The sequence below is a fragment of the Boleophthalmus pectinirostris genome, unplaced genomic scaffold, assembly GCF_026225935.1.
Source record: "Boleophthalmus pectinirostris isolate CB_2022bp ecotype Guang Dong unplaced genomic scaffold, ASM2622593v1 HiC_scaffold_18, whole genome shotgun sequence".
NCBI classification, from domain to species: domain Eukaryota; kingdom Metazoa; phylum Chordata; class Actinopteri; order Gobiiformes; family Gobiidae; genus Boleophthalmus; species Boleophthalmus pectinirostris.
This window is the reverse complement of record NW_026571133.1, coordinates 14865186-14890076: the sequence shown is the minus strand read 5'-3', so window position 1 is coordinate 14890076 and position 24891 is coordinate 14865186. Positions and strand designations below refer to the sequence as shown.

The 24891-nt window shown below is 36.6% G+C and overlaps 2 protein-coding genes across 4 annotated transcripts; both read left to right on the top strand.

The window, feature by feature from the left end:
- Positions 1-1040: 1040 nt before the first annotated feature.
- On the top strand, positions 1041-12047 carry LOC110161634 (basic helix-loop-helix ARNT-like protein 1). Of its 2 annotated transcripts, none has more exons than XM_055154050.1 (16): positions 1041-1155; positions 2342-2380; positions 2452-2493; positions 2603-2760; positions 3446-3528; positions 3730-3822; positions 4081-4198; positions 4298-4438; positions 5821-6052; positions 6670-6776; positions 6987-7137; positions 7211-7269; positions 8273-8381; positions 9088-9178; positions 9263-9344; positions 10003-12047. In XM_055154050.1, the coding sequence occupies exons 2-16, from the start codon at positions 2361-2363 to the stop codon at positions 10155-10157; spliced, it is 1641 nt and encodes a 546-aa protein (XP_055010025.1). In that variant the 5' UTR covers positions 1041-1155; positions 2342-2360; the 3' UTR covers positions 10158-12047. The 2 variants fall into 2 exon arrangements, with proteins under 2 accessions (XP_055010025.1, XP_055010024.1); XM_055154049.1 differs by having other exon boundaries at positions 9085-9178.
- Positions 12048-16628: 4581 nt separating this feature from the next.
- On the top strand, positions 16629-24225 carry LOC110161790 (HMG box-containing protein 1-like). 2 transcript variants are annotated; one of them, XM_020926622.2, is made up of 13 exons: positions 16629-16756; positions 17858-17940; positions 18199-18306; positions 18732-18906; positions 19398-19512; positions 19592-19703; positions 20082-20182; positions 20280-20436; positions 20824-20968; positions 21046-21164; positions 21581-21764; positions 22096-22237; positions 22722-24225. In XM_020926622.2, exons 2-13 carry the CDS (start codon positions 17865-17867, stop codon positions 22737-22739), a joined length of 1452 nt encoding a protein of 483 aa, XP_020782281.2. In that variant the 5' UTR covers positions 16629-16756; positions 17858-17864; the 3' UTR covers positions 22740-24225. The 2 variants fall into 2 exon arrangements, with proteins under 2 accessions (XP_020782281.2, XP_055009831.1); XM_055153856.1 differs by lacking the exon at positions 16629-16756 and adding an exon at positions 16776-17026.
- The last annotated feature ends 666 nt before the right edge of the window (positions 24226-24891 follow it).

Sequence of the window (24891 nt, the reverse complement as noted above, 5' to 3'; positions counted from 1 at the left end):
CAAACATCTGCTATAACCATAGACTGCATAGTTATGCAAATCTCACTGGAGTGACTCTTTATTATCCCTGTAGCTCGCTTAGACTGACCAAAGCTGTTGTGAACCTTTAGACCCTGTAATCCAGGCAACTATGGCCTGGGCACCAAATGCAGCCCTCAGACCAATTTTTCTTAGGGCTAAGTCTCCAGGAAGACTGATGGCCAACAGTCAAGTAGTGCATTTTACAACAAGTTTTAAAATTCTACCTTTCATAAAACCAATTTTATCAAACATTTTAGTGTATCCCATTGAGATTCTAAACCTAAATTAAGGTCTAACCTCTGGATCAGTCTAACCTCTGATAAAAACACCCATTTTAATTATTAACTGTATTGATGACGAGTCTATGGCCCTCGATCAGCCCTGCGCTTTGTCTTTGTTTCAACATGTGGCCCTTAATGAAAAAAGTGTGGACACACCTGTAACCTAAAGTTGATCAATTAATCAAGCTTAATTTCAGATTCATTTAGACCAAATTAAATAGCTAATTAAGAAGACAACCAATTATCAAACCAAGGTACTATGGCCTTATGACATCCATTGGCTTTTTCTTCAGCACGTAAAGCATTCAGAGGTGTAATCATCACAATGCTGCTCAGTTGATATAAAACAATTACATTTTTGATTCTTCATAGTTGAAAGTCTTTTCATAAATTTAGTAATACTGTACTGACAAGACATCCACATCCAAAATCTAAAAAGTGAAAATGAGTTTAAAATATGGAAAATGTGTGAATAGCAAGGTCAGTGTGTCTTTTACTTGTAGCTCCCTTTTGTGATACTTCAAAGGTATTTATTTGTATTACTTTACTTTCTACCTCTTTCTTCTGTGTCCTTCACATTGCATTCAACTCAGTCTATTCAACTCACACATCTATTCATTTTCACACTTGCAGTAAGACTTTATTTGGCCTTGCAGAGCCTCTCATTCATATGGATGATGTGGGTACTTGCATTTTATTGTAAATGGTGTTAATCAGTGAATTGTTGCCTTTCAGATGCTGGGGGTGATAACCCAGAGGAGGAGGGCTCAAGCCAAAGTGCCTCTGTGGCGTCTGCGTCTGTAGAACTGCCCCGGAAGAGGAAGGGAGATGTGGATCTGAGATCTGAGCCACGGTGAGACATTTGGACGAGGACGTCAAAGGAGTCTGGCTGGTTAATGTTAGGAAAAGGGTTTGGCCTTGTCTTTAGTGTAAAACAATGTCAGCTTTTGTAATGTTACGTTGAATACAGGAGTCAGGAAACAGCGGACTTAGGTCCTCTGAAAGGTCCACCAATCAGAAGATACTAGACTTTATTTGAATAAAATTGTTAGTGAATTGTATGTACCTGGACATTCAGGCCTAAAATTAGACAATATAGAAGCATGTTATGTTGCATTAAAGGTCAGTAATTTCCAGTGTTATAGTCAACCTCATGATAAAAGAAACTAAAAAGACTATAAAGACTAGTGTTGTAAAATTTAAAGATTCATTGTGTAACTTTTCTGGTTGAGACTCCACTCATTCCTTGTCTCCATGGGGATGTTATTCCTTTGAATGGAATGTGCCACAATATGGTATTAGACTTGTCTATTTCCATTAAAAACTAGAAAAGCACTCAGAGAGTACAGACCTCCGCCAAGGACTACCCCCATTTTTTATATAAATTGCGATAAAATCAGTCTTCTGGATCAGATCCGGATCAGCCTTTGGAATATGAAAGATGATCCCATTGTCCATCCCTGAGTCAAATTTCATGGGGTTTGGTCAATAATTAACCGAGATATTGAGAAACATGGCCCCATTTACCACAATGTTAACAAAAATTTCAAAGTGATCCAGAATCCAGGATTTCTTCCGGATCACCCCCAAAATGAAATCAGTTCTTCCTTTTCAGATTTCCAACAAATTCTGAAAATTTCATCAAAATCGGTTCATAACTTTGTTTGTTTGTGTGTTAGCAACATAACTCAAAAACAAACAAACAAACAGACAAACGGCGGCAAAAACATAACCTCCTTGGTGGAGGTAATAAGCATGTGACGCCACCAAGCTAAGTTACAGGCCATATCTATGGAGAGGTGACCACACTCAAAGTAAAAATGCATGTTTGTCAAGATTTTTGAGCAATGAAACAACTTTAATTAAATTAATGCAAGATGGATACATTTAATTGTGTATTGTTGGATACGCCAAACAAAGCAGTAGCGTCATCAAAGAGACAAGCAGGTGGCGGACTCTCCCCATGAAAGTTACGCAATGCACCTTTAATGTATTGCATAAAAATGTCAAATGTGAGCTCTGTGTATTTTTACCCTTAGAGACAGTGATGACTTCCTTATGGATGAGGAGCTCAGCAGGTAAGAATATTTGTTCTGGTTGAAATGGATGAAACGGAAATAACTTGTCTTCACCTGTTTTTAATTCTCAGATCGGAGGGAGAAGACCAGCAAGTGAAGATGAAATGTTTCAGGTTTGCCCTATTTTTATATCCAATTTTCACACCTCATGAGATGTAGAATATTCTATTAACAAACTTGAATGAAATTTAAATTAAAACTCTTTTTTTTTTTTGCACACAGGGAGCCTCACCGTCAGATTGAGAAGCGGCGGAGGGATAAAATGAACAACCTGATTGATGAACTGTCGGCCATGATCCCCTCGTGTCAGCCCCAGCCCAGAAAACTAGACAAACTCACTGTGCTCAGAAAGGCTGTGCAGCACCTTAAAGCACTCAGAGGTAGATGAAACACATTACATTACATTATTTACTGGAACACTGTGTAAACTTTGTGGTGGAGGGTTCCATAATATGACATTAAACTTATTTCTTCAATTTAATACACTTACAGGTGTTTTTATTGACAAAAAAGAAGTTTGATGAAAAACATGCAGTAAGCAGGTTAATGTCTCCACAGATCTGACCAGTAACTTGACCTAGTGGCGTTACTTGCCTGTTACTGTGGAAATAGATATGTTTAATGTCATATTGTGGAATATACCAGGCAAACAAATAACATCTCCCTGGAGACAAGCTGGCAACCTACACCACGAAAGTTACACAGTGCACCTTTAACATGATCTTACTTTACCTAACATTTTATTAGTTTACCTAACATTACTTTACATTACATTGGCCTACATAACATTATTTTACCTGACTTACATATAGCGGTCTCATCTGCTGGAATGAGAAAAAGCAAAAGCAAACTCTAGTCGCACAGCAAGAAGGTTCCTGGTACATATATTGCTTTTCTATCTCAGATGGGCCCCTTCAACCTAAATCATGCACAATACTAAGAAGCAGTATATGGTACTTTGACAAACTTAAACTCCATAAGAGAAATGATGGATCATGGCACAGAATAGCTCTTTGTTAGTTAGATTTCAAACTGGCTGATTCATATCAGTACTTATGTTTGTAGCTGGATCGAGCAGCGCCTTCTCAGAGAGCACCACAAAGCCTTCCATCCTGCCTCATGAAGACCTCAGACACCTCCTGCTCAGGGTAACACTACCATATGCTCTTGTCAGCAATGCGATGCCTACTGTCATGATTTCACAGTTTACTCTGTTAGGCCTTGAACATGCATTATAAACAAAGCTGTGCTACTTTCTCTTAAAACACGATTAGAAAGCTAAATATATTTTGTTCCATTACCGCTGCATTCCCCTTTATGGACATTAACATTTCACATTGTCTCTCCAGGCTGCAGATGGGTTTTTGTTGGTGGTGACGTGTGATCGAGCTAAAATCCTCTTCATCTCAGAGTCTGTCTCTCAAGTCCTCAACTTCAGCCGGGTAAATTCAGTACACAGTCCAATATGGAGCGCTAAATCATTAGCAGTCCTATACCTAAATGTCTAACTATAACAATATTTGTCCATTACATATCGTTATCATTATCAATAGGATTTTTTCTTTTTTTGGTTGTTCATTATTATAGGCTAATAACTACAGCATTATATTGTGAATTCTGTTCACTAACCTTGGCAGCACAATACAATACTTGGCAATATTGTATTTCAGAATACAAATGATTAATTTAGTATGTTACAGTTGGAGTTTATGGGGCAGAGTCTGTTCGACTTCATCCACCACAAAGACATCCATAAAGTGAAGGAGCAGTTGGCCTCCCCCGACTCCTTCCCTCGCCAAAGCCTCGTAGATGCTGCAAGTAAATCTTTCTCCATGTGCTTCATCTCTGTTACCCCAGTGCCGCGTCTGTGCGTGGATATAACTCCTGTTTGAATGTTGTCCGGGTGTCTCTTCACAGCCCCCGTCCCGCCTCAGCCAGAAGCTCGTCCTAGTGCGTCTCACATGTCCACGGGCGCGCGCAGGTCCTTCTTTTGCCGCATGAAGCACAGCCGTATCAAACAGGACGACAAAGGCCTGCCCACCAGCTCCAAGAAGAAAGGTGACATCGCATACCATAAATAACACGGTGATAATACCAAGGCCATGACTGAAAAGGTTATATATTAAAAGATGGTAGTGTTGCACTGTGGACTTTTTTGGTCTCAGAACACATGCTAGATTTTGACAGTTTAATAATTTGTTTGCTAAAGAGCCCTGCCTTTTATAGTCAGCTATAGCTGCAGTTTGTAAAGAAGGATGCTGTGATAGTATTTGGAAGAAGAGTTACCAAGCTGCTGTCTTGGTTTAGTCTTGGCCTTTTCCAGATGTAGTTCCAAGTTTAGCCCCAATTTATGTATATTTATATATATTTTTATAACCCCTATTTGTCCTGGGTAAATTCTAGTATTGCAATACAGAGTAGAAGAACGGAACAATAAAAGGTGTGTGTGTGTGTGTGTGTGCGCAAATTTGAATGTGGCCTTTTAAAGATTAGGTCATATTGTCCTGTCCTTTGTAAATCCTTTTACTATCACATGGCAAACAGATGAAAATACTGAGACCATCACGTCCTACCACATTTTATAATGAAGGTTGTTGGTTTCTCTTATCAGCAGCTCCAGTTAGACTCAAATGATTTAGTATTTTAGCCCAGAAAATAAGAACATTTTGACCCTCTGTAATCTGCCCGAGGCCACTGGGTCAGCTCATATCTCTGCCTTAAAAGTTCTGGAGATGATGCAGAACATTTTTCAGAAATCTGTTTGTTTAACAGCAGCCATGGTAATGGTACCGGTTGTATGTAGTAGTGGTAAATTAAATTAAAATAGATATCAAAAGTACAAAAGCTAATTCCAAATAAGAATCAAAGTGCACCTTTTTATTCTAACACCAAAATTAAATAATTAAATTGACCCATGTGGTCTTTTCTGGTGTCATTGCTGTAGAGAAAGGTTAATAGCTACAAAAATCACAATACCACAGTTTCCTCAAGGTTTCTCTGTTTTGATGGCACAGGTCAAACAGGAGGAAATGGGTCAGTGTTAGAGTTGTATAAGCCCTCTGAAGTGGGACGGTCCCACTGTAAGTCACTGTAAACAAAGGGGACAGGTGCCACCTAGTGACAGTACAGTCAACATACAGTGAGTTCAGTAAATTGAATTTAAATTCAAACAGAGGGCAGAAGAGCCCATCAGTGTCACAATAGGTTATATTGGAATTTATTTTTTACTTCTAACTATTTTTACATAAAATTAGATTAAATTCTGTGTGACACTCAAAATGACATTGATCTTATGGTGTGCTAGAGAGATGCTTTAACTTGATAAAAATCAGTTTTCATAGGATGTTAAAAAGTAAAAAGTCTTTAAAAAAAAGAGGAGTTCTGCAGTTTTAAATTCTATTTTAATATTTGTATTTATGCCCTGTCCTTTTCCCTCATAGACTCATACAAATACTGCACCCTGCACTGCACCGGGTATATGGGCAGCTGGCCGAGCTCAGACCTGGACTCGGAACCGGATTTGGAGCCTTCCCCTCTCTGCTGTTTAGTGACTGTCTGTAGACTTCACCCACACAGCTCCAGTCAGACCACCAAAGACCAGGTCAACACCAAACCCACCAAGTTCATCACGCGCTGCTCCATTGACGGAAAATTCATCTTCGTTGACCAACAGTGAGTTTCAATGGACAGTTTTTTCATCGGTTTGTTCAGTATTATCTTTGATGTCTTAATGTACAATGCATGTACATTAAGATGTGCTTATTTTGAGAGGAAATGGCAAATGAATCTAGACCAAATTGCAAAAGAATTATCCAGACTGAAAATCCACAAATGGCCTGACCATGACCTTTTCATTATATGGAAGGATTTGTCTCCACAAACTTGCCATAATAAACTGAACTCCTTCCAGTGGAAAGAATCACATATCTGTGTTGAGTGAGTAAAGCCACACATATTTAAAACTATTTTGAAATACACACACACACAACCAAGTTTGAGAAGACATTGAACATTGTGGCAGTTTTTGTTTCATTTGGATAGGTCTGGTAATTACAGAGATATTAACTATAATCCAGGAAAAAAAACATCTGCAATTTCAAAGTTAAACCAAATTCTACCAGAATTATGCCCTATCCTCCAACTCAGTTTAAAAACTGGGTAGTTTAGAATGGTGTGATGTGAACCCAACTTATCAAAGGTGTACAGGCATCAACAAAAACAAAAGTTGTTGTATTAGCATTCATTGTACTTTGTACTTTAAATATTAATTCTCCCTGTCTTTCTTTCAGAGCTACCACCATCACTGGGTATCTGCCTCAAGAAGTCCTGGGTACTTCCTGTTATGAATATTTCCATCATGATGACTTGCATCACCTTGCAGAGAAACACAGAGAGGGTGAGTTCATTCAATACAAGCTCTATAAAAAATATGGACTTAATATCAGTAGACTACAAATTAAACAGTGCTTTCTGTCAAGTAGTAGTAAAAACATATAGTAATTGCACACATCCAAAATAGTGAAACAATGCTGCAAATCAACAGGAAAAGGGAAATTTTGGGGATTTTTATGTCCTATTTACCATGTCTTGCTGGATTTTTCTACAGTGCTCCGAAGCAAAGAGAAGATTGAAACACAATGTTACAAGTTCAAGACAAAATATGGCTCCTATGTGAACCTCCAAAGTCAGTGGTTTAGTTTCACAAATCCTTGGACCAAAGAAATAGAGTTTATAGTTTCTTTAAATAGAGTTGTCACGTAAGTCCTAATTTAATTTTTTTTTTTATGTTCATAGTTTATCACAAGCTGATTAGTTTTGTTTTTTGACCAGGAGGGGGAGCAAAGGCAGTACAGACGAAGAGGAGGCAGGCAGCTCTAAAGCACCTCCAGGTGAGAAGAGGCGAAGATGTAATTTTTAACTGTGTCCCATTTCTTTTCACTGGCCTTATCAACTTTGAATCTCACCAAGGAGAGAGTAATGTTATTTACTATGGAGCTACACACTGACTGTCCACGTCAAAACTTGGTTTCGGAAGTCATGTGGTCATTTATATTTCTGAAACTTTATAAACAGCTAAGTTAGAGGGACTAAAATAATAGCATCATGTGTATTAGGCAAAATAGCTGGTTATGTTCAGTTGTGCCTTAAAACTTTTAATGTTTAAATTATTTTAAAAGTCTATGGAAAAAATAAATAGGAAATTTCCTTTAGGAACGTCAGCAGGCTTTGGCGGTCGGGACTCTTGTACATCCCTTTGGCTGCGTCTCAAATGCGTTTCCTTCCCTTCTTGATTCCTTGTTTCCTTAGCTTTCAGACATGTTCACTGAGGAGGAAGGGGTCAAGTTATTTCATATTGATACTTTGCATCTGATGTCGTTAACATTCCCTGGGGTTGTGATGCCAACTAAAGGCACTACTCTGTTTGAAGCTTTATTAAACTTTAATCTGAGCTTTATTTTAACACAGTTTGACCAGGAAATAATGGAATTAATTAGTGCTACAACAGGTGAGGTGATTTGTGCTATTAAACAAGTCTCACACATAAAATTACAGTCACAACAAACTAGTCAGCATTAGTCAACAGTTTAGTGAAGTTTAATTTAGTTAGTCACACTAACCTTTTTGTTGCAAATCTTTTTTGAAATCCATTTTGTCTTTTTTTTTTGAATTTTCAGATGATTTTAAAACTTTTTTTGACAGTGTTTTCTAATGCATGCATTGTGTGCTCCATGGTAATTGATGAACATTCCTTCATAGAGATACATGCAGAATACCCCCAGCGTGATGTCACTCCAAAGTATCAATTGGCTCATCTCAGGAGACATGACTGACAGCCGAGGAGTTGATATATTGAGTTAGAATTGAATTTGTCTTTGTATTGTTGTTTGTCAGAAGTGTCTAAGGAATTACCCATAATTCCTGGCCTGTCATCTGGAGTGGGAACCATGATTTACGCCGGCAGCGGGACACAAATCGCCAATGAGCTCACAGACTCTTATAGGTGAGTTTGCATTCTGTGTTTAACATTGTGACCAGTAGTATTTATCTGACATTACTCCTCATTTATGGGAGACCAGAACAAAATAGAAAGAGCGTAAGGTGCCTTGATCAGTTTTTTCAATAGACAAATTCTGGTATTGGATATATGCGCTATGATTTATTTGTTATTCAAAATATCTTCCCCAGGACATATATACCAGTTGGTCGTAAAGGGTTACAGTGAGGGTTACACCCAACAATGAAAACATATTTGAATCAATTTATTTTTATAAATATGTGTTCAGTGTTTTGTTATTTCTTTAATTGTAATCATATACAGTCTGTGGTCATAATATAAATTCATATGTTCAGTTTGAGGCTATAGATACTAATTCTACAGTTATTACTGGGTGGGGACAAATTAACTGGTAAAACAGTTTTAAATAAATATAATTGTGAGAATTATAGTAGCCTAGACTTGTCTAAATCTAAATTAAATTCAATATACTAAAATATTAATTTGAAAGCAACGTGCTGGTACGTTAAAAAGAGTAGTATGAGAGGGGACGAGTGTATATGATATGAATGAAGGATGTTACGGTTACCCAGTCATGATTTCAGTAACAGTGACATTTTTTCTCAATAATCTCAACAGTAAAATTGCGTATCTGTGAGTTGTGTAAACATTCTAAATGTAATCTATGGTCTGGTTTGTTTTTTTTTAGCAGAATAAACTCTTCTCCGTCGAGTGGAGCTTCCAGTCCGTTTGGTCTAATTCAAGAAAAACTTGTGCTTGCCTCTCCTCACACCAGCAAGAGTGTGAGTGGCTGTAGTACTACACAATTAAGATACTGTCAAATGATTTAAAATGGTCATTGTTTATTTTATCTTTTTCTATGTCAGGGGTCGAGTCGAGAAGAGGCAGGAGGCAGCTCTGAGTCTAAAGCTACAGCAGGAACCAGCAGTGGGTCGTCGGAGAGCACAGGTAATTACAATTTAAAGGGCCAATATTACACTATTTTATGATCTGTTATAATGTTGTTTCCTCATCACAAACACACCTGGAGTTGTGTTTTGTTTCATTCACACATGTTTAACACACAAACCCTGCATATTTAGGTTCTTCAGAAAACACTCCACCATCCACCTTGTGATGTCATGTGGTAATACAGGAAGTGCTCCACTGTGTTTTTAAACTTCATACACCTTCACTAGAATCATTTGGAGAATTTCAGCTCTGGAACAGATAATTTCTACTTCACTAAAATTAAGTAGAGATTGAGTAGGCGTAGTTTTTATTAACTTAAAAACTACGCTTCATGGCATCACAAAGTGGATCAGAGGATTTGGAGATTTGGAGATGTAGACAGACTAATAATATACGATTATGATCACATGTGTGAATGAGACAAAACACAACTGTGGGTATGATTTTGGTAAGGTAACAGTGTTCTAACATGGCTTAAAGCTTGCAAGTATAAATTTTGCATAATATACAACCATTAATATAAAATACCTAAAAAAAAAAACTAAAAAAAACATAACATGTCTTCTTTAACCTGCCTTATCCCCCCCCCCCCAAAAAAAAAACAAAAACCACAAAATATATAAATATCTACTACTTTGATATTATCGAGTTGCAGGTGAATCGTCATTGGACCTGGACAACGTGGTGGTCCCAGGTCTGAGCTCTTTCAGCAGCGATGAGGCAGCGATGGCAGTCATCATGAGTCTGCTTGAGACAGACGCAAACATGGGACAGAGCGGAGAGTTTGAGGATCTACACTGGCCTTTTTAAAACTTCTGCTCCTCCCTCCGAACTGTGCTATGAACTAAAGCCACAAGGGGGAGCCATAAAAGACAATAGAATATGTGACTCTTTTTTTTTTTCTTTTTTTTTCTTTTTTTTTTTTTTATTAAAGAGACAAAATTGCTCTCAGAAGTGTCTTCCTTGGGAAACCTTTGCCCAAACTGTCCCCAGGCCCAGACACTGACAAACTCTGAAAATGAGTGACCAGAAGAGAGGAGAGGAAGTGCTTTGTGCATCGCTGCTAAGAGGAATTCAATATACGAAAGCTTTCATACTATGTGAACTTTTTAATAAGATGTCTATAGGTAGTCTTTGGAATTTAAGTGATTTTAAAGGTGCACTGTGTAACTTTTCTGGTGAAGGCCTGCTTGTTTTCTTGGAGATGTTACTGCTTTGCCAAGATTATTTCACAGTATTGAAATAAACTTGGTTATCACAATGGAGACAATTTAATGGTCAGATCTATGGAGAAGCAAGCTTGCACATAGTAAGAATGAATGTTTTTCAAGGTATTTTGAGCTATAAAACACATGCAATTGAAGAAATGTAAGGCAGATATGTTTAATGTCATACTGTGGAACATTCCATGCAAACAAATAACATCTCCATGGAGACAAGTAAGTAGTGGACCCTCCACCTTATAAGTTACATAGTGCACCTTTTAACTAATTCCATTTGCAAACTGAGTCATGCATAGTAACATTTTGAAACCAGTCCCAGATTTAAAATATTTAAATTACTTATAAAGCTAACAATGTTCACCAAGCTACTGACAGTTTTAGCACATAGCTGTGAAAAAGCCAACAAACCTACCACCAAAACTTGAATTTGAGATTGATTTGTAGAAATAACTTGAATATTTAATTTCAGATGAGAAGATTGTCACATTTCAGATTAATTTTGGCCAAACTGTGTGACTTCTGGTCTCTTATTTTATTATTATTATTTTTTTTATTTTTTTTTATTTGCACATACAGTATTTCAGACAAGTTGTTTTTTGTGTTCAAGTGACATAGGAAGGACTGCAATAATAATGATGAGTCAAGGTTCCATTCTGTACTCATTAGAAATATCACTGTGTTTTTAATTCAGTGATTTTCACACAAAATACCTCATCAAACATTTGGCTTTGCACATTTTAAGGCTACATTCTCACTTGCACACACTACATTAAAACTGTGACTAAACCAGGACTATAACAGTACCAAACAAACTCTCTCTCAGAACTAAATTGGGCTCAAACCATACATAAACTTTATGTGTGAATGTATCCTAAATTAATCTTCACACATGCTACCTGGTGTAACACAAGTGGTAAACAGGGTTGACCCAGGTCTCAACAAGGTCTAAACAAGGTCTAAACCAGCAAATAGTAGTAATTAACAATGACATAACTAATACTGGGACTTCTGTTTGCTATGAACTTTGTAAACAAACAATGCTGGATCAAACTTGGTTAAATTTTATCTGTATTAACATATATAATCATACCAGAGCTTGAGGGCCACTGCAGTAGCTTTTTAAATGTAATTTTCACTGACATCTTCAAACCAGAATCTCTATTGGAGAGTAGTGGAATTACATCAATTGAGGTCTTTTCCCAAATGTACTGTATTTTTAGCTGAATGTCTAACACGTGGATTGTATTACATCAGTGTGAACTATTGACCTATTGTTGATTCATAATGTGACATATAGTTGCCTTGGACCTGCGTTTTTCTACTTTTTATCAAACAGATGTGGCTTTAAAAGCAATGCTGATGTGGATTATAGGTGCCGTTTAAAATGGACACTGAAACAAACATAATGTATTTATGTGTAAGTGGATCTGCTGTGGAGGAACAAGTATTTCTGGAAGTAAAGAAGCGAAGAAAGAGATTGCAATGTTTCTATTTATTAAATATGATAAATACCATATCATACCAACTTTATTTGTAAAGCACTTTAAAAACTTTATAGCTGGCCAAAGTGCTGTACACAAAAACAGAACAGACAAGGACAATCACAGTACAAAACAAAACACAATACAAACACAATAAAACAGAGAAAACAATAAGATACTCAACAACAAGAAATGACACATAATATACTGTATAAAAGCCAATACACACTGCACACCTTTAATTATTTATTCATTTGAATGAAAACCATAAACCGAAAACCATCCTGCAAACAATGGATTTAGTTTAGAGCTTGCTGGTGGAGAAAAAGAGGTAAGTATAATATCTTATTGTAGCCTAATATTAATGTACACTATCATGAATGTAATTGTTTTCATTTGTTTTAAAGCTGTGTACTTAAGTTCGTTTGTACCATGTAAAAATCTTAATATCATGCATTACTTGTAATACGTAATGTGCGGTAATAATATTTGAAGGCACGCTGCTTTATATAGGGGTTGGTCGCCTCCTGTTGACAGAAAGTGAAAATGAAGTATGTTTGGAAAGGCTTTAGAGCAGAACAGCAACATAACACTAGAGAGATGATAAATAAATAGCATAGAGAAATTCATTTCATTCAGAACTGTGAATGTAAACTTAACCATTTGGATAACTTGACAGGGGCGATAGTTTCTGAGCTACAGGTTAAAGAGGTGATCTGTGTTATGGTTTTGTTTCCTCATCAAAAACCTTCCTGGAGTTTTGTTCTGATTCATTCAAACATGTTTAACACACAAACCCTGCATATTTAGGCTGAGTTCTCTCAGAAAAAACTCAGTTCCTCCTTGTGATGTCATGTGGAATTACTGGAAGCGCTCCACTGTGATTTTAAACACCATACACATTTACAACAATCATTTGGATGATTTCAGGCCTGGAATTGCCAATCTCTGCTGAACTAACGGTAAAGGGGAGTTTGAAAACTACCACCACATGACATCACAAGGTGGTACAGAACAGTTTGAGCTTTGGAGATGTAGATAGGCTAATAATAAAGGATCACTCAAATGTGTGAATGAAAAAAAACACAGCTTCATTGTAATAATATGGATTAAAGCTCCCAAGAATAAGGTTTGTGTAATATGGGTCTTCAATGAGCCCTCTGAACAACAGAAATCACCCAGAATTGTTATTTTTCTTAAATCTGAACATTTGCTTTGCTTTAGAGAGGAAGAACAGAGGCCCGACTAGGACTCCAAAACAGGGGAACAGCACCGAGCACTGAAACACATTACACACAACCTCTGGGGACACGGAGGACCTTCTGTTGTTGTGGATGTACAGGATGAAAGGGATCAGGGCTAGCACAGGACAGTACACCAAGACGGATGACACTACCACAAAGAGCAGACGCTGGACTGCCTTACGTTTCTGAGGTGAATTAGAGCGATTGTTGTGACGAAGAGAGTCGTGATGGGCTGGAGACATTTGCCCCAGAAACCGCACCAATGTCCCAAAACACAGCAACTTTACAACAAATAGGAAGGAGATAATGACAGAGACTGGAAGTATGAGCTGGATGCCGCCTATAAACCCTGAGAGGAAATTAAAAAAAGGTTTTATCTGGTTTAGTACATACAAGATAAGATAAACCTTTATTTGTCTAATCGGGGAATTACAATGTTGCAACACAATGGTCAAAAACAACAGGGAATCAAAATCAAGATATTAACAAAGATTTACAATAGACAAAAGGCATTCTTAAGATCTGACCTATAACTTGGCCTGGTGGCATGACCATTTAATGCCATATTTTGGATCTTTCTAGGCAACGCAACAACATCTCCATGGAGACAAGCAGGTGGCATATATTCCAAAGTGCACTGATCTATTTTATTATGTTTCTTCATCAAAAACATACTTAAAACCTTTTTGTTCTTTGACATTTTGAACATTTTGGAGATGTTAACAATAATACAGGATAAAGGGTGATAAAGGGTGATGATAATAATAAAGAGTTACTCAAAAATGTATGAATGAAACAAAACACAACTCCTGGTATGTTTTTGATGAGGTAACAGCATTATAACATGGCTTAAAGCTCACAAGATTTGTGTAATATAGGATCTATATTAGGATCTACTATAGGATCTTTAAGAATAAAAAAAAATCACTTACATGATGTGACAGAGACGCCCACAGTAATGACCCAAACCACCACACACACCATCACGCGGTACTTCTTCTCCCGTATCTTCATGTATAGCACGGGTCGATTCACAGCTAGGTGACGCTCTATACACATGCAGGTGAGCAGCAGAGGAGTCCCAATCAAAATGAATGTGTCAAAAATCCTTCTGAGGCCATGAGATTCTGGAGTTAACCTTGTTTCGGTTTGATTTCCACTAATAATGACTGATACATCTGCAGGAAAACGTAAAACAAGGTACATTACTAATATCTAATTCTGTATTCAAAGTCATGCTCATCATGGTCTTCATTTAGTTCTGGTTTAGTGCTGGTCAAATCTAGGTTGGTTGAGTACCAGGTTTAGTCCCAGTTTAATCTCAATTCTTATATGTTGTTCATGCAAGTCATAGCAAGACATATAACTGATCTGTTCTGATATGAAACAAAAAATATTACAATATCTGATACAATATCTGACCAGGTCTTGCTCTTGTTGTGTTGAATGTGTCAATATGAGTCAACATCAGATCCACAGGAATAATGGTCAGATATATCAGATTCATAATAACCACATTCACCCCCAAAACCTGAAAAACACAAGCAATTTGACATCTCAATCAAATGGTATATATCTAGTCAATACAACATGTAATAATCATGTACCTGTGAAGCGGACAGTGTTTTCCTCTCCCTTAGAAACAGCATGAGCAGAGCAACATTGGCCAAAACTCCTGTTACCAGTATTATGTTATCAACCACAAACCAGACCGGACCCCACCGGGCAGTGTAACAAGAGTCATGCATGCCCTCCATCACGTCCACTGAATCAGATATACCTCTCTCCATCCTGTAAAATAATATAACAACCTTTTATTTAAAAGGTTTAACAATGCAGTAGATCAGAAAAGTAAAATGTTATCTTGCTTTAAGGCTGCAGTGAAGCCTAGATATAATCAGAAATGGCAAGATATTAGATATGGTCATAACCAGTTTATTTAATTGATTAACTGACTGATTAGTTGCCATCGTCCCAAACCATAGTAAAGTATATTATTACATCTGGCCTATGTTTATTCTATATTAAAGATGCACCATATAGCTTTTTAGTGGGAAATTCCCCACCAGCTTCATGGAGATATTTGCAAGAATTTTCCACAGGTTTGCCTCTCTACAGATCTGACCTGGCTATAACTTGGCTTGGTGGCATCATTTGCTTGTCTCCATATAAAGTCATAAAATCATGTGTTGCATAGTTCACCTTTAAACTAAAAACTGCATTTCCAGTACTTCCTATGCAAACTATTGGTTGTGGTATTCTAATCCCTCAATTTGTCCTTTGTGTTTACCTTGTGAATCCAAAATGTTAACAAATATAACATATTAAAATAATGTTTAAAATATATATAAATTAAATTAGAGAACTTTTCATGGAAAAAATATGATATGTGAAGCAAATTCTTTGAAGCTCTTACCTGGAGATCCGACTAGTCCAGGTTTAGTCTAGTCTGAACTCTGAATGTGACACACTCAACTCAAATAAGGAGGTTTTGGGTTAGATTTGCCAGCCTTTGATGCAAAATACTGTCTATAATAAAAGTAACCTGTTTGTTTTGCCAGAACACAACATTTACATTTGTTTCACAATTTATAAATGATATGGCTTCCAGATGGACAAAGAGCAGAATTACTAGATACAGCCTAATTGAGATGAGAGTCAACAACAATAACAATCAACAACAATAATGAAGGAAGTGAACAATACAGTTCATATGGCATTCTACAAAACCAGATCCTATTGCTTACTTTCATTTTTACTTTTTAAAACTTGTTCTGAGGGAAACTCCTGTTAGGGGTTATTTTCCTGGAAAGACCTGTTCTGCCTAAACAAGCATGTGAAGTCCTGTCCCCTAAGTTTTAAGGTGCTTTCTGAACATCTACTGAGGTTTTAGCAGAATTATATTTAATATAGCATAATTATATTAAGAAGGCTAAATAACACTTCTGATGTGATGAAGTAGTTCTAATGGTTCAAGTAGTCTTGTTTGGTTGTAGTGAATGGGCAGTAGGCAATTTATTTAGGCTATGTGTAACCTAGGCTACGTCACAAAACAGATCACTGCACGTGATCTGGGTTTCAAATAAAATAGGCCTAAATATAAAATAGCCTGTGTGAACAATTGTCAGGTTAAGATAGAAGATAGTGTACAGTCTATGGTTACAGTATTAGGGGTTTAAATATAACAGACCACTGCTGTTCAACACAATCAAAAGAATATTACGTATACATTAGCCTATTATAAGATACAGGCCTAATAGAGATGAGAAACAAAAAAGCGAAACGAAGACAAAATACACACTCGTTGAACTTATAAATGTTACAATGGCTTAAATACCCTATTATTGTTTTAACCAATCAGCGTAACTGAAATTCTTGACTGACGTGAGGATTATCCAATAGAATTCCAGAGTCTGATCTGTTTACACCAGCCCCCCCTCTTGTGCAAGGCGTCTGTTTTGGTGAGTAAAAGAAAGTTCATTGAATCAATTTATTGCCTTTTTAAACATTTAACCCTAAAATTAAGCAAACCATTCGACGTGTTATTAGTAGATGTATCAAGATTTGTCAAATTATGGAACTGACATCGTGTTTTTGTCGTTATTAAAAAGCCCGTTTGTCTCGTCGCTCAGAGAAGCTTTGTTGACGTTACATGTTTTGTTGAGAGAGCCTTTACGCAAGCGTCATAACTACTTAAAACTAGTTAAAGAGCTACTTACTACCGCGATCTGGTAAGCTTTTCATATGTTTTTGGGCCCCATTGTTTTTCTTTGAGGTAAATTAGCTATATATGTATATTTATCGATGAAGCGCTCGTTTCCGTAAAAAAATGTCTCTTTAATTCGACGTTTTAGCCACACAATGCAACAGAAACATGTAGTATGCAAATATAATACAACTAAAAATAAATATCGTCCGTTTTTTGATTTGTTGGAACATTTTTGTCGAATTGAACAGCTTCAATATTGACTGAACTGTCTTATCGTTGAATGAATGGGCCCTTCGTGCGCATGCGCGGACTCACAGAAAGTTTATAAACAAGCGTGTCACATGATGATAAGATTGCGAAACAGATGAAGCTGAAGTTATGCTTTAGTTTCAGTTTTAGGCTATTATATAATGAGAAATTGGTCAAAAGAAATGTGTCGTTTAGTTAGAAACATGTAGCTTAACCGTCCTATATGAATGTGATGTAACAGGGTCTCCTCGGCTCACCCTAAAGCCATTTATAGCCTCTATACATTGGACTGGAGAGCGTTGGGTTTCCCTGGCCTTGTGGGAGGTTCAGAGTGGAAAGCACATCTCATAATAGTCATAGAAGTACATTGTAATACTAATAATTTTTACGTGGTCAATCGTTGGACAAATGTTAACAAAACATGTTTTTAATAACTGAACTGTAACTCACTCTAATATAAAATAAACCCAGTGATTCACAAATATGTATGTCAATATTATGTCTAAAACTAAAAAATCCTGGACCAAATGTTTAGAAACCAACCAACAGGTGACTAGCTCATTTGGAGTGATTCAGGTTAACAAAATGAATGACTGTGTTTCAGTGATACCATGGTGTGGGAGGTGGTGACTCCGACGTCCAGTGTGATTAAACACACCACAAGTGACTCACACACTGAACAAACAGGTAAATCTGACTAACCTATTATAAACCACAAACTGCAGCATTGTGACATCATCAGAGCATTACATCTCAGGGGCTCACAGGGAACACAATAATAATAATTACTTAAAATTACTTAAAACACTGAATGAGTCCAGCTCTGAAATTTGAAAAAGTGGGTTAGGACCTGATTTTTTATTATTAATTAAATAAACGTTGCTAATTGCTTTGAGAAACAAACTTGTCAACAAATCCTAATTTTGCTCTTATTTCCTGGTTCAGAGATGATGGCTGTTGATGATGATGCCCAGTCAAGAGATCTGCTTCACTGCGAGGATCACTTTTCTTCCTCTCCAACAATACCAACCAGTGACAGCTACATAGAATATGGTAACATTTAAACAATGTTCTTAATTTTTTTTTCAAGCTAGATTTTGGTTGGGCAAATCATAGTGTCCGAAAGATCACTCTCAACCCCTCTTATTAGCAATGAAATTGTTCTGTACTGTACAGAAGAACAGATAATGTTTCTATTAATGCTGATTCATCATCACAGCTAACAGCAAACTGACTCCAACCAAAAATGTTTCAATCTTCCTTGCTTCCTCTTTAAGTGGCACTTCTATAACTCTTTACAAATCAGCACATATGAAGTAGGGTCTGTGGCAGTATCATAAGTGTGATTCCTGACTCTGCTGCTGGTGTCTCCCACTCTTTATCCCAATTTTATGCTTAATACTGTCCAAAAACTTTAAATAAATGTATAAGAACTTTGTTTATGTATAATACTCATTTTAACCCTGACCCCATTCCAGATGACCTGCCTGAGCTACAGCAGGTCCCAGAAGAGACCCCCCTAGTGTTTCAGATGGAAGCTGGAGTGTCCCACCAAGAGCTGACCTCTGACCCCGACACACAGAGACTGACCCAGCTCGCTCTGATTGCCACTGGACCACAGAGTCCCCTGCTGCAGGAGGATACACACAGCAGGTAAAAGGATATCTTCAAATATTATCTGGTCTGCTTTGCATAGTACTAGGTTGTTCTTCAGCCAATTTCACAAGTAATTATATTATATTGTGCATATTACCTAAAGATGCACTGTATAACTTTTTGGTGGAGGGTCAGTCATATGCTTTTCTCTAGGAAAATGTTATTTCTTTGTCTGGAATGTTTCACAGTATGGTATTTAAGCCTTTCTGTCTTCATGGAGACCAAACCGGGCCAACTGACAGGTCAGAGCTGTGGAGAGGCAACCCTGCTCACTGTCAGAATGCCTGTTTCTCTAGGTATTTTTGAGCTATAAAACCACCTGTACTTGAATAAATGTAAGGTAGAGCTGTTTAATTACTGTGGAACATTCCAGGCAGAGCAATGACATATCCATAGAAACAAGCAGGTGATGGACCCCCAAACAAAAAGTTACATAATACACCTTTAAGTCTTCAATATCTTTCTCGATTTTATTGTTTGTTTTTTAGCTCATCATCGTTCAGCTGCAGTAGAGATCTTCATTCATATGCTAGGCCTCCGCCTGAGCCTCACTGCAGTTTGTCTCCCTCTAGAGGCTGTGGCAGGGAGCGCAGACACAGCAGGGTACTTTTTAGCTTTAGTAATTCTTTATTATATGATTCTGTTATCATAATTGTACTGAGATATGTGTCTTCTCCCACAGACGAGCAGTGAGTGTGGCTCTGCAGTATCGACCCGCTCCTCTCTTTCTGACGATGAAGACATGGGCTGGAACTTCTCCTGGCCCTCCACTGTGTGGCACTGTTTCATCAGAGGTACTGTTTTTCATTTGATTTTTGTATCTTCCCTTCACAGACAAATGGAAATTCCTATTATTATTGGTCACAGTCAAGCCTCGTGCTGGCTTCTTGAATTTAGATGTCAAATATAAAGGGTTATGTATGTCTATATCTAGAGTTGGCCCTGGTCACAAATATGAATTTAAAAAAGCTGCAATTATTGGTAATTAATACTGTATAATACAATATTGTTCTATTATTTAAAACAATGAAATAAATACATAAATAATAAATGCAATTGACCCAGTCTAATACATCTTGTTAACCCATATAGTGTGTATGCTGTATTACCACTGTGTCTAACCACGCAGAACTTGTTTTCAATAGTCAGTAATCAAATCTGTTCCTCCATAGGCACTCAGTTACGTTTCATCAGCAACAGTAAAAGTAATTGGCAGGACATTGAGGACCTGAAGAGTGATGAACTTTCTGAAGAAGAAGAACAAATATTCAAGGTAAGTTACTATAGGGCACATTTACAACATTCTCAAATTTATATGTACCTGGATGGAAAAACAAACAAAATCTATTTCCTTGTAATTTTCTGTCCAGAGTTATGGCTCAGAGGGACTACAGCTGATGGAACATTCTGAGACCATGTCATGTGACCAGCCTGTACTCGAGTTGACGTTTAACCCTGGACCGTTTGGGCACAGTTTCTTGACAGCGCGATGCCAACTTGACCACCCGTTCTACGTCAAAAACAAAGGTTAAAGCTAACTACATGATTTTCTCTCATTGATGGTAGAAAGCAACAATAGTTGTAGTAGTAGTAGTAGTAGTAGTTGAGTTCTTTTACTACTACTTGTACATAAGTACTTGAGCCTTCAGTATTATTTTGAGGTTATATGATGGGGTACATTTACATGGCCAGTAAAAATCTGATAAACGGAACAAGTAATCAATATATTTATAGAGTAACTGTTTTGGAAGACAGGGTACAATGAATGTGAAAGACATTCTTTCAATCTTTAAGATTTTGTCATGAATTTTTGCCATTTTCGTTTGCAATTTTTTGCATATTTTTCCTCAAAATCAGATAATCAGATAAAATCAGATATTGGTGTGTATGTAAACATAACCACTGTTTTCTCAGGCTGGTCTTCGTTCCACCCGAGCCTGACCGTGATGCATTATGGGATACCGTGTTATGAGATGGAGGTGGGAGACGTGTGTTTGCCTCCAGGACACAGAGATGCCAAACACTCAGATGACTCCCCTGTGCTGGACACTTTCAGGAGGTAAAGAACACGGGGAGACTTTGTGCACTGATATGAAGTGGTTTATTGCTGTTTTGATGTTATATTTTATTTTCTAGTTACTCGTTCACCCCTCTGGACTCGTCTGCAGTGTATGTGCTCAGCAGTATGGCCCGGCGGAGGAGGGAGTCTCAGTCCAGCTCTGACACTGTATCTCCAGACAGAAACATTGCACATAGTAATTAACTCTTATATTTTTCTACAACTGAAACAACTTTTATGGTGGGGATCTAATGCTTGCATGTCTGTTATTGGTTTGCTTGGAATGTCCCACAGTATGGAAGTAATCTTTTAAGTTTAACATTTATTCAATTACATGTGTTTTTATTGGTCAAAAATACCTTAAAATATTTATTATTACAGTGAGCACCATGAGGTCAGCTCTCTCCATATTTGATCTGTAACTTGGCATAGTCCCATGGAGACAAAATACAGACCGACCACCAAAAAAGTTACATAGTGCATCTTCAGTGAATTCTTAATACACTTCTGAGTTATTGTATGAATACATTCATAGACAGTGAATGAATTGTCTTGCCCAAGGACACAACAAGAGTAAGCATTTTTTATTATAACATGTATGTGGTCCTACAGGTTCACACAGACCAGGCCCCTCCCACTCTCCTCATCACAAACCAATCAGAAGCCAGAACAAAGAATCACCAGGAAGTAACGTTGCCACATCCTCAAAGAGTAAACGACCCATGAACGCCTTCATGCTGTTTGCTAAAAAGTACCGGGTTCAGTACACGCAGATGTACCCAGGCAAAGACAACAGGTGCGCACTGACTTCTATTATACTATATTATATAATGTAGAGGTAGAAAAGTGTTCTTTTAGGTATTGCTAGGAGTGCCTTCAAAATTAAGGCCCTAATTTAATGTCCAGAGTAAACTTCTGATCCAAAATAGACAGGGAAAAAATCACTTTTATCACATAGAGTCAAGGAGAAAATTTGCTACATAGACCACCATATTTGAATAGGTGGAGTACAGCCAAATATTTTCTACCAAAAAGTGTACAATGGTCAAAAAAAGAAAGAAAACTGCAACAATTTCTTATATCATTTCTAAAAGTGTTCAAATATTTCTGTTGTTTAATTGTTGCAGAGCCATCAGTGTGCTGTTGGGGGAGCGGTGGAAGAAGCTGCGCAGTGAGGAGCGCAGAGTCTTCACGGTTCAGGCCAAAGCTTTAGCCGACGAGCAGAAGAGGATCAACCCCGACTGCTGGAAACGCAAACGTACCAACTCCGTGAGTGCAAAGGAATTGAGATTTAAATAATTATGATAATGAAAAATAGGGGCACTATGTAACTTGTAGACAAGCAGGCCCACAACCTGCTTGTCTCCATGGAGATATTGCTTTTCCCGTAAAGTTACACAGCATGGCATTAAATTTATTTAACTCCATGGACACATGCAGATGAGGCCAAGTTATAAGTTAGATCTGTGGTGAGGTGACCCTGATCACAGTAAGAATTCATGTTTTGCAAGGTAATTTGCAGAAAAGTTACATAGTGCACCTTTAAATTAGTTGCAGTATTGTCCAGAATTGGATCTTTGTAAAATACTTAAATGTGTGTATGGAAAATTTAGTCTATGTCTATTTGTATTTCTTCACCCGCCTTGTCTATGACATCTTATAATTTTACCAAGTGTCTGGGGAATACATCAACTCAATGTAAAAATGATTTGGGCTATAGCGGTAAAAATATTTTTTTCTCTTTATTCAACAGGGTTCACAGGCAAACTGAACCACCATAAAGAGGTGAATTTAACACAGCAACCTGCAGCCAGTCCTACAGTCTCCTCCAGATTTTTCTACAAATTAGTAATTCTTCCTTATTTTGTAATGGTGTTTTTGCTTCAATCAGGGACATCTTTTTGTAAAGATTGGTGCTATAGCCTTTCAAACAACTTGATTTTATAAAATTTAAAAGGGGGAAGATTCTACCAGTATTTTGGCTCAGTTTGTGTGTACTAACATTACTTTTTTTTTTTATTGCATAGAGTAGCCAATGCTACATTTGTTTTCTTCACATTTGTTCATTCTTCCAGATAATTTCAATTTTTTTTTCTTTTATTTACTTGAACATCTGTTATGCATACATTTTATGACTTTGTGTACAAGAAAGTAGATATTTAGCCAAATCACTGTCTTCCAATATACAGTATGGCCCTACTAAAGTAATGCCAAAATAGACAAAATTTGCTATATTTAATATCTTTTATTTTAAAAAGCAACATAATTTTCAGTTATATTTCATATCATAGTTCATTTATGTAGTTAAGTTTTGTATTTAAAAATATTTATCAGTTGAAATGTTAATGGGCAACTACCTGCACTTCATTATCCTTAAATGTAGCTAAAATGCTTTGACACATAACATTGTAAACATACAGTAAAACCCATATTAAGATCACATTTCAGATATTGCAATGGAGTGATGTAATTGCCTAGTGCTGTTTGAAAATGTTTCTATAGCAAACAGTGAGCAAAAAGTTGATATCAAAACCCTGGATGAAGCATCAGAATCTACAAAGCCACGTCAACATTCCTTCATTAGTGTCTGCAGTTAAGACTTGACTTATACAAAAGTGCTTATATAATTACCACATAGAACCCCATTTGTGCCTATTGTGTGAATATTGCCAATTAAACATACAAAAAACATTATTACAGACTAAATACATTAGTTATTTGTAATATGGTATGTGGTTCAAAGGCTATGTTCACATTACAATGAAAAATAATCATTCATATACATATAGAAAACATATTATACTATGCAAATATTAATATCCCCTTTACCAAAATGAATATTTGTAATGGTCAATATGCAATTTTTTACAAAATATTGACTACTTTTTTCTTTGAGTGTGGACATAACCTTGTGTTTTAATTGTGTGACTTTTTCAGTTATCTTTATAGTAATAATCACAATACTAATTATTCTGTTTTAGTTCTATTCAATGTAAGGGCTTTGAAATTCTTAAAATGTGTGTAGCTATTTATTCTAATGCACTGTATTCACTTTATCTACTGGGATGTTGCAGTATATTATTGACACATGTAATATGACAAAGATATAAGATATATTTTTGAAAATTTTTCTTGAAGACATACTGATAATTAAATATATTTTTGGTTTTCTTGCCAATATTCGATGTACAGGTCAAATATGGGACAATGTAATGCAATATAATGTATGACTTCAGAATAAAAGCATGATCCACCCACTTGCTTCATTCTCCAAATACTTTTATTTTGAAACAAGCATTTATTCTTTTCTGTACACAATGTGCTAAATCAGACCAGGAAATAATGGGCCTTTGAATTATAAACATCTAAATTACCAAATAGAGATTCAAAGTTATATATTTTGTGTAAATTTCTACAAAATTGTCGCATAGTAAAATAGAAATATTCAAAGGTACAATATAAACAGTTGACAGTAGTTTGGCCTTAGTGTTAATTTGTTATATTTACATAAAAAATACATGCAGAACAAATAAGTGTGGGATGAGTCAGTGTCATGTGACTTGGTTCTTTAATGTGACTGGCTGAAAATATTATGAAAAGTGGTGAGCATTTGATATGAAGAGAATATAGACAATCTTTTATGGTTTTTAATAAAACTGAAAACCTACCAGCCTAAATTTGGATTTTCCAAATTAGCAACTAAACTATTTAAAAATTCTGTTCAACAGATTTAAGGTCTATTTCAGATGGTGCTTCATAGTGGATATTCCCACAATATAACTTATTTAAAAAAAATAGGTCACTCTCCAGCTGGGTGACATGTTTTTAATTTGTTGAATGTCCTTCAGAAGTATCTATCTATAAATAACCACAGTGGCATTGAAGGATGGGTCAAATATAGAAGACAATTTTCCTGTTGATTT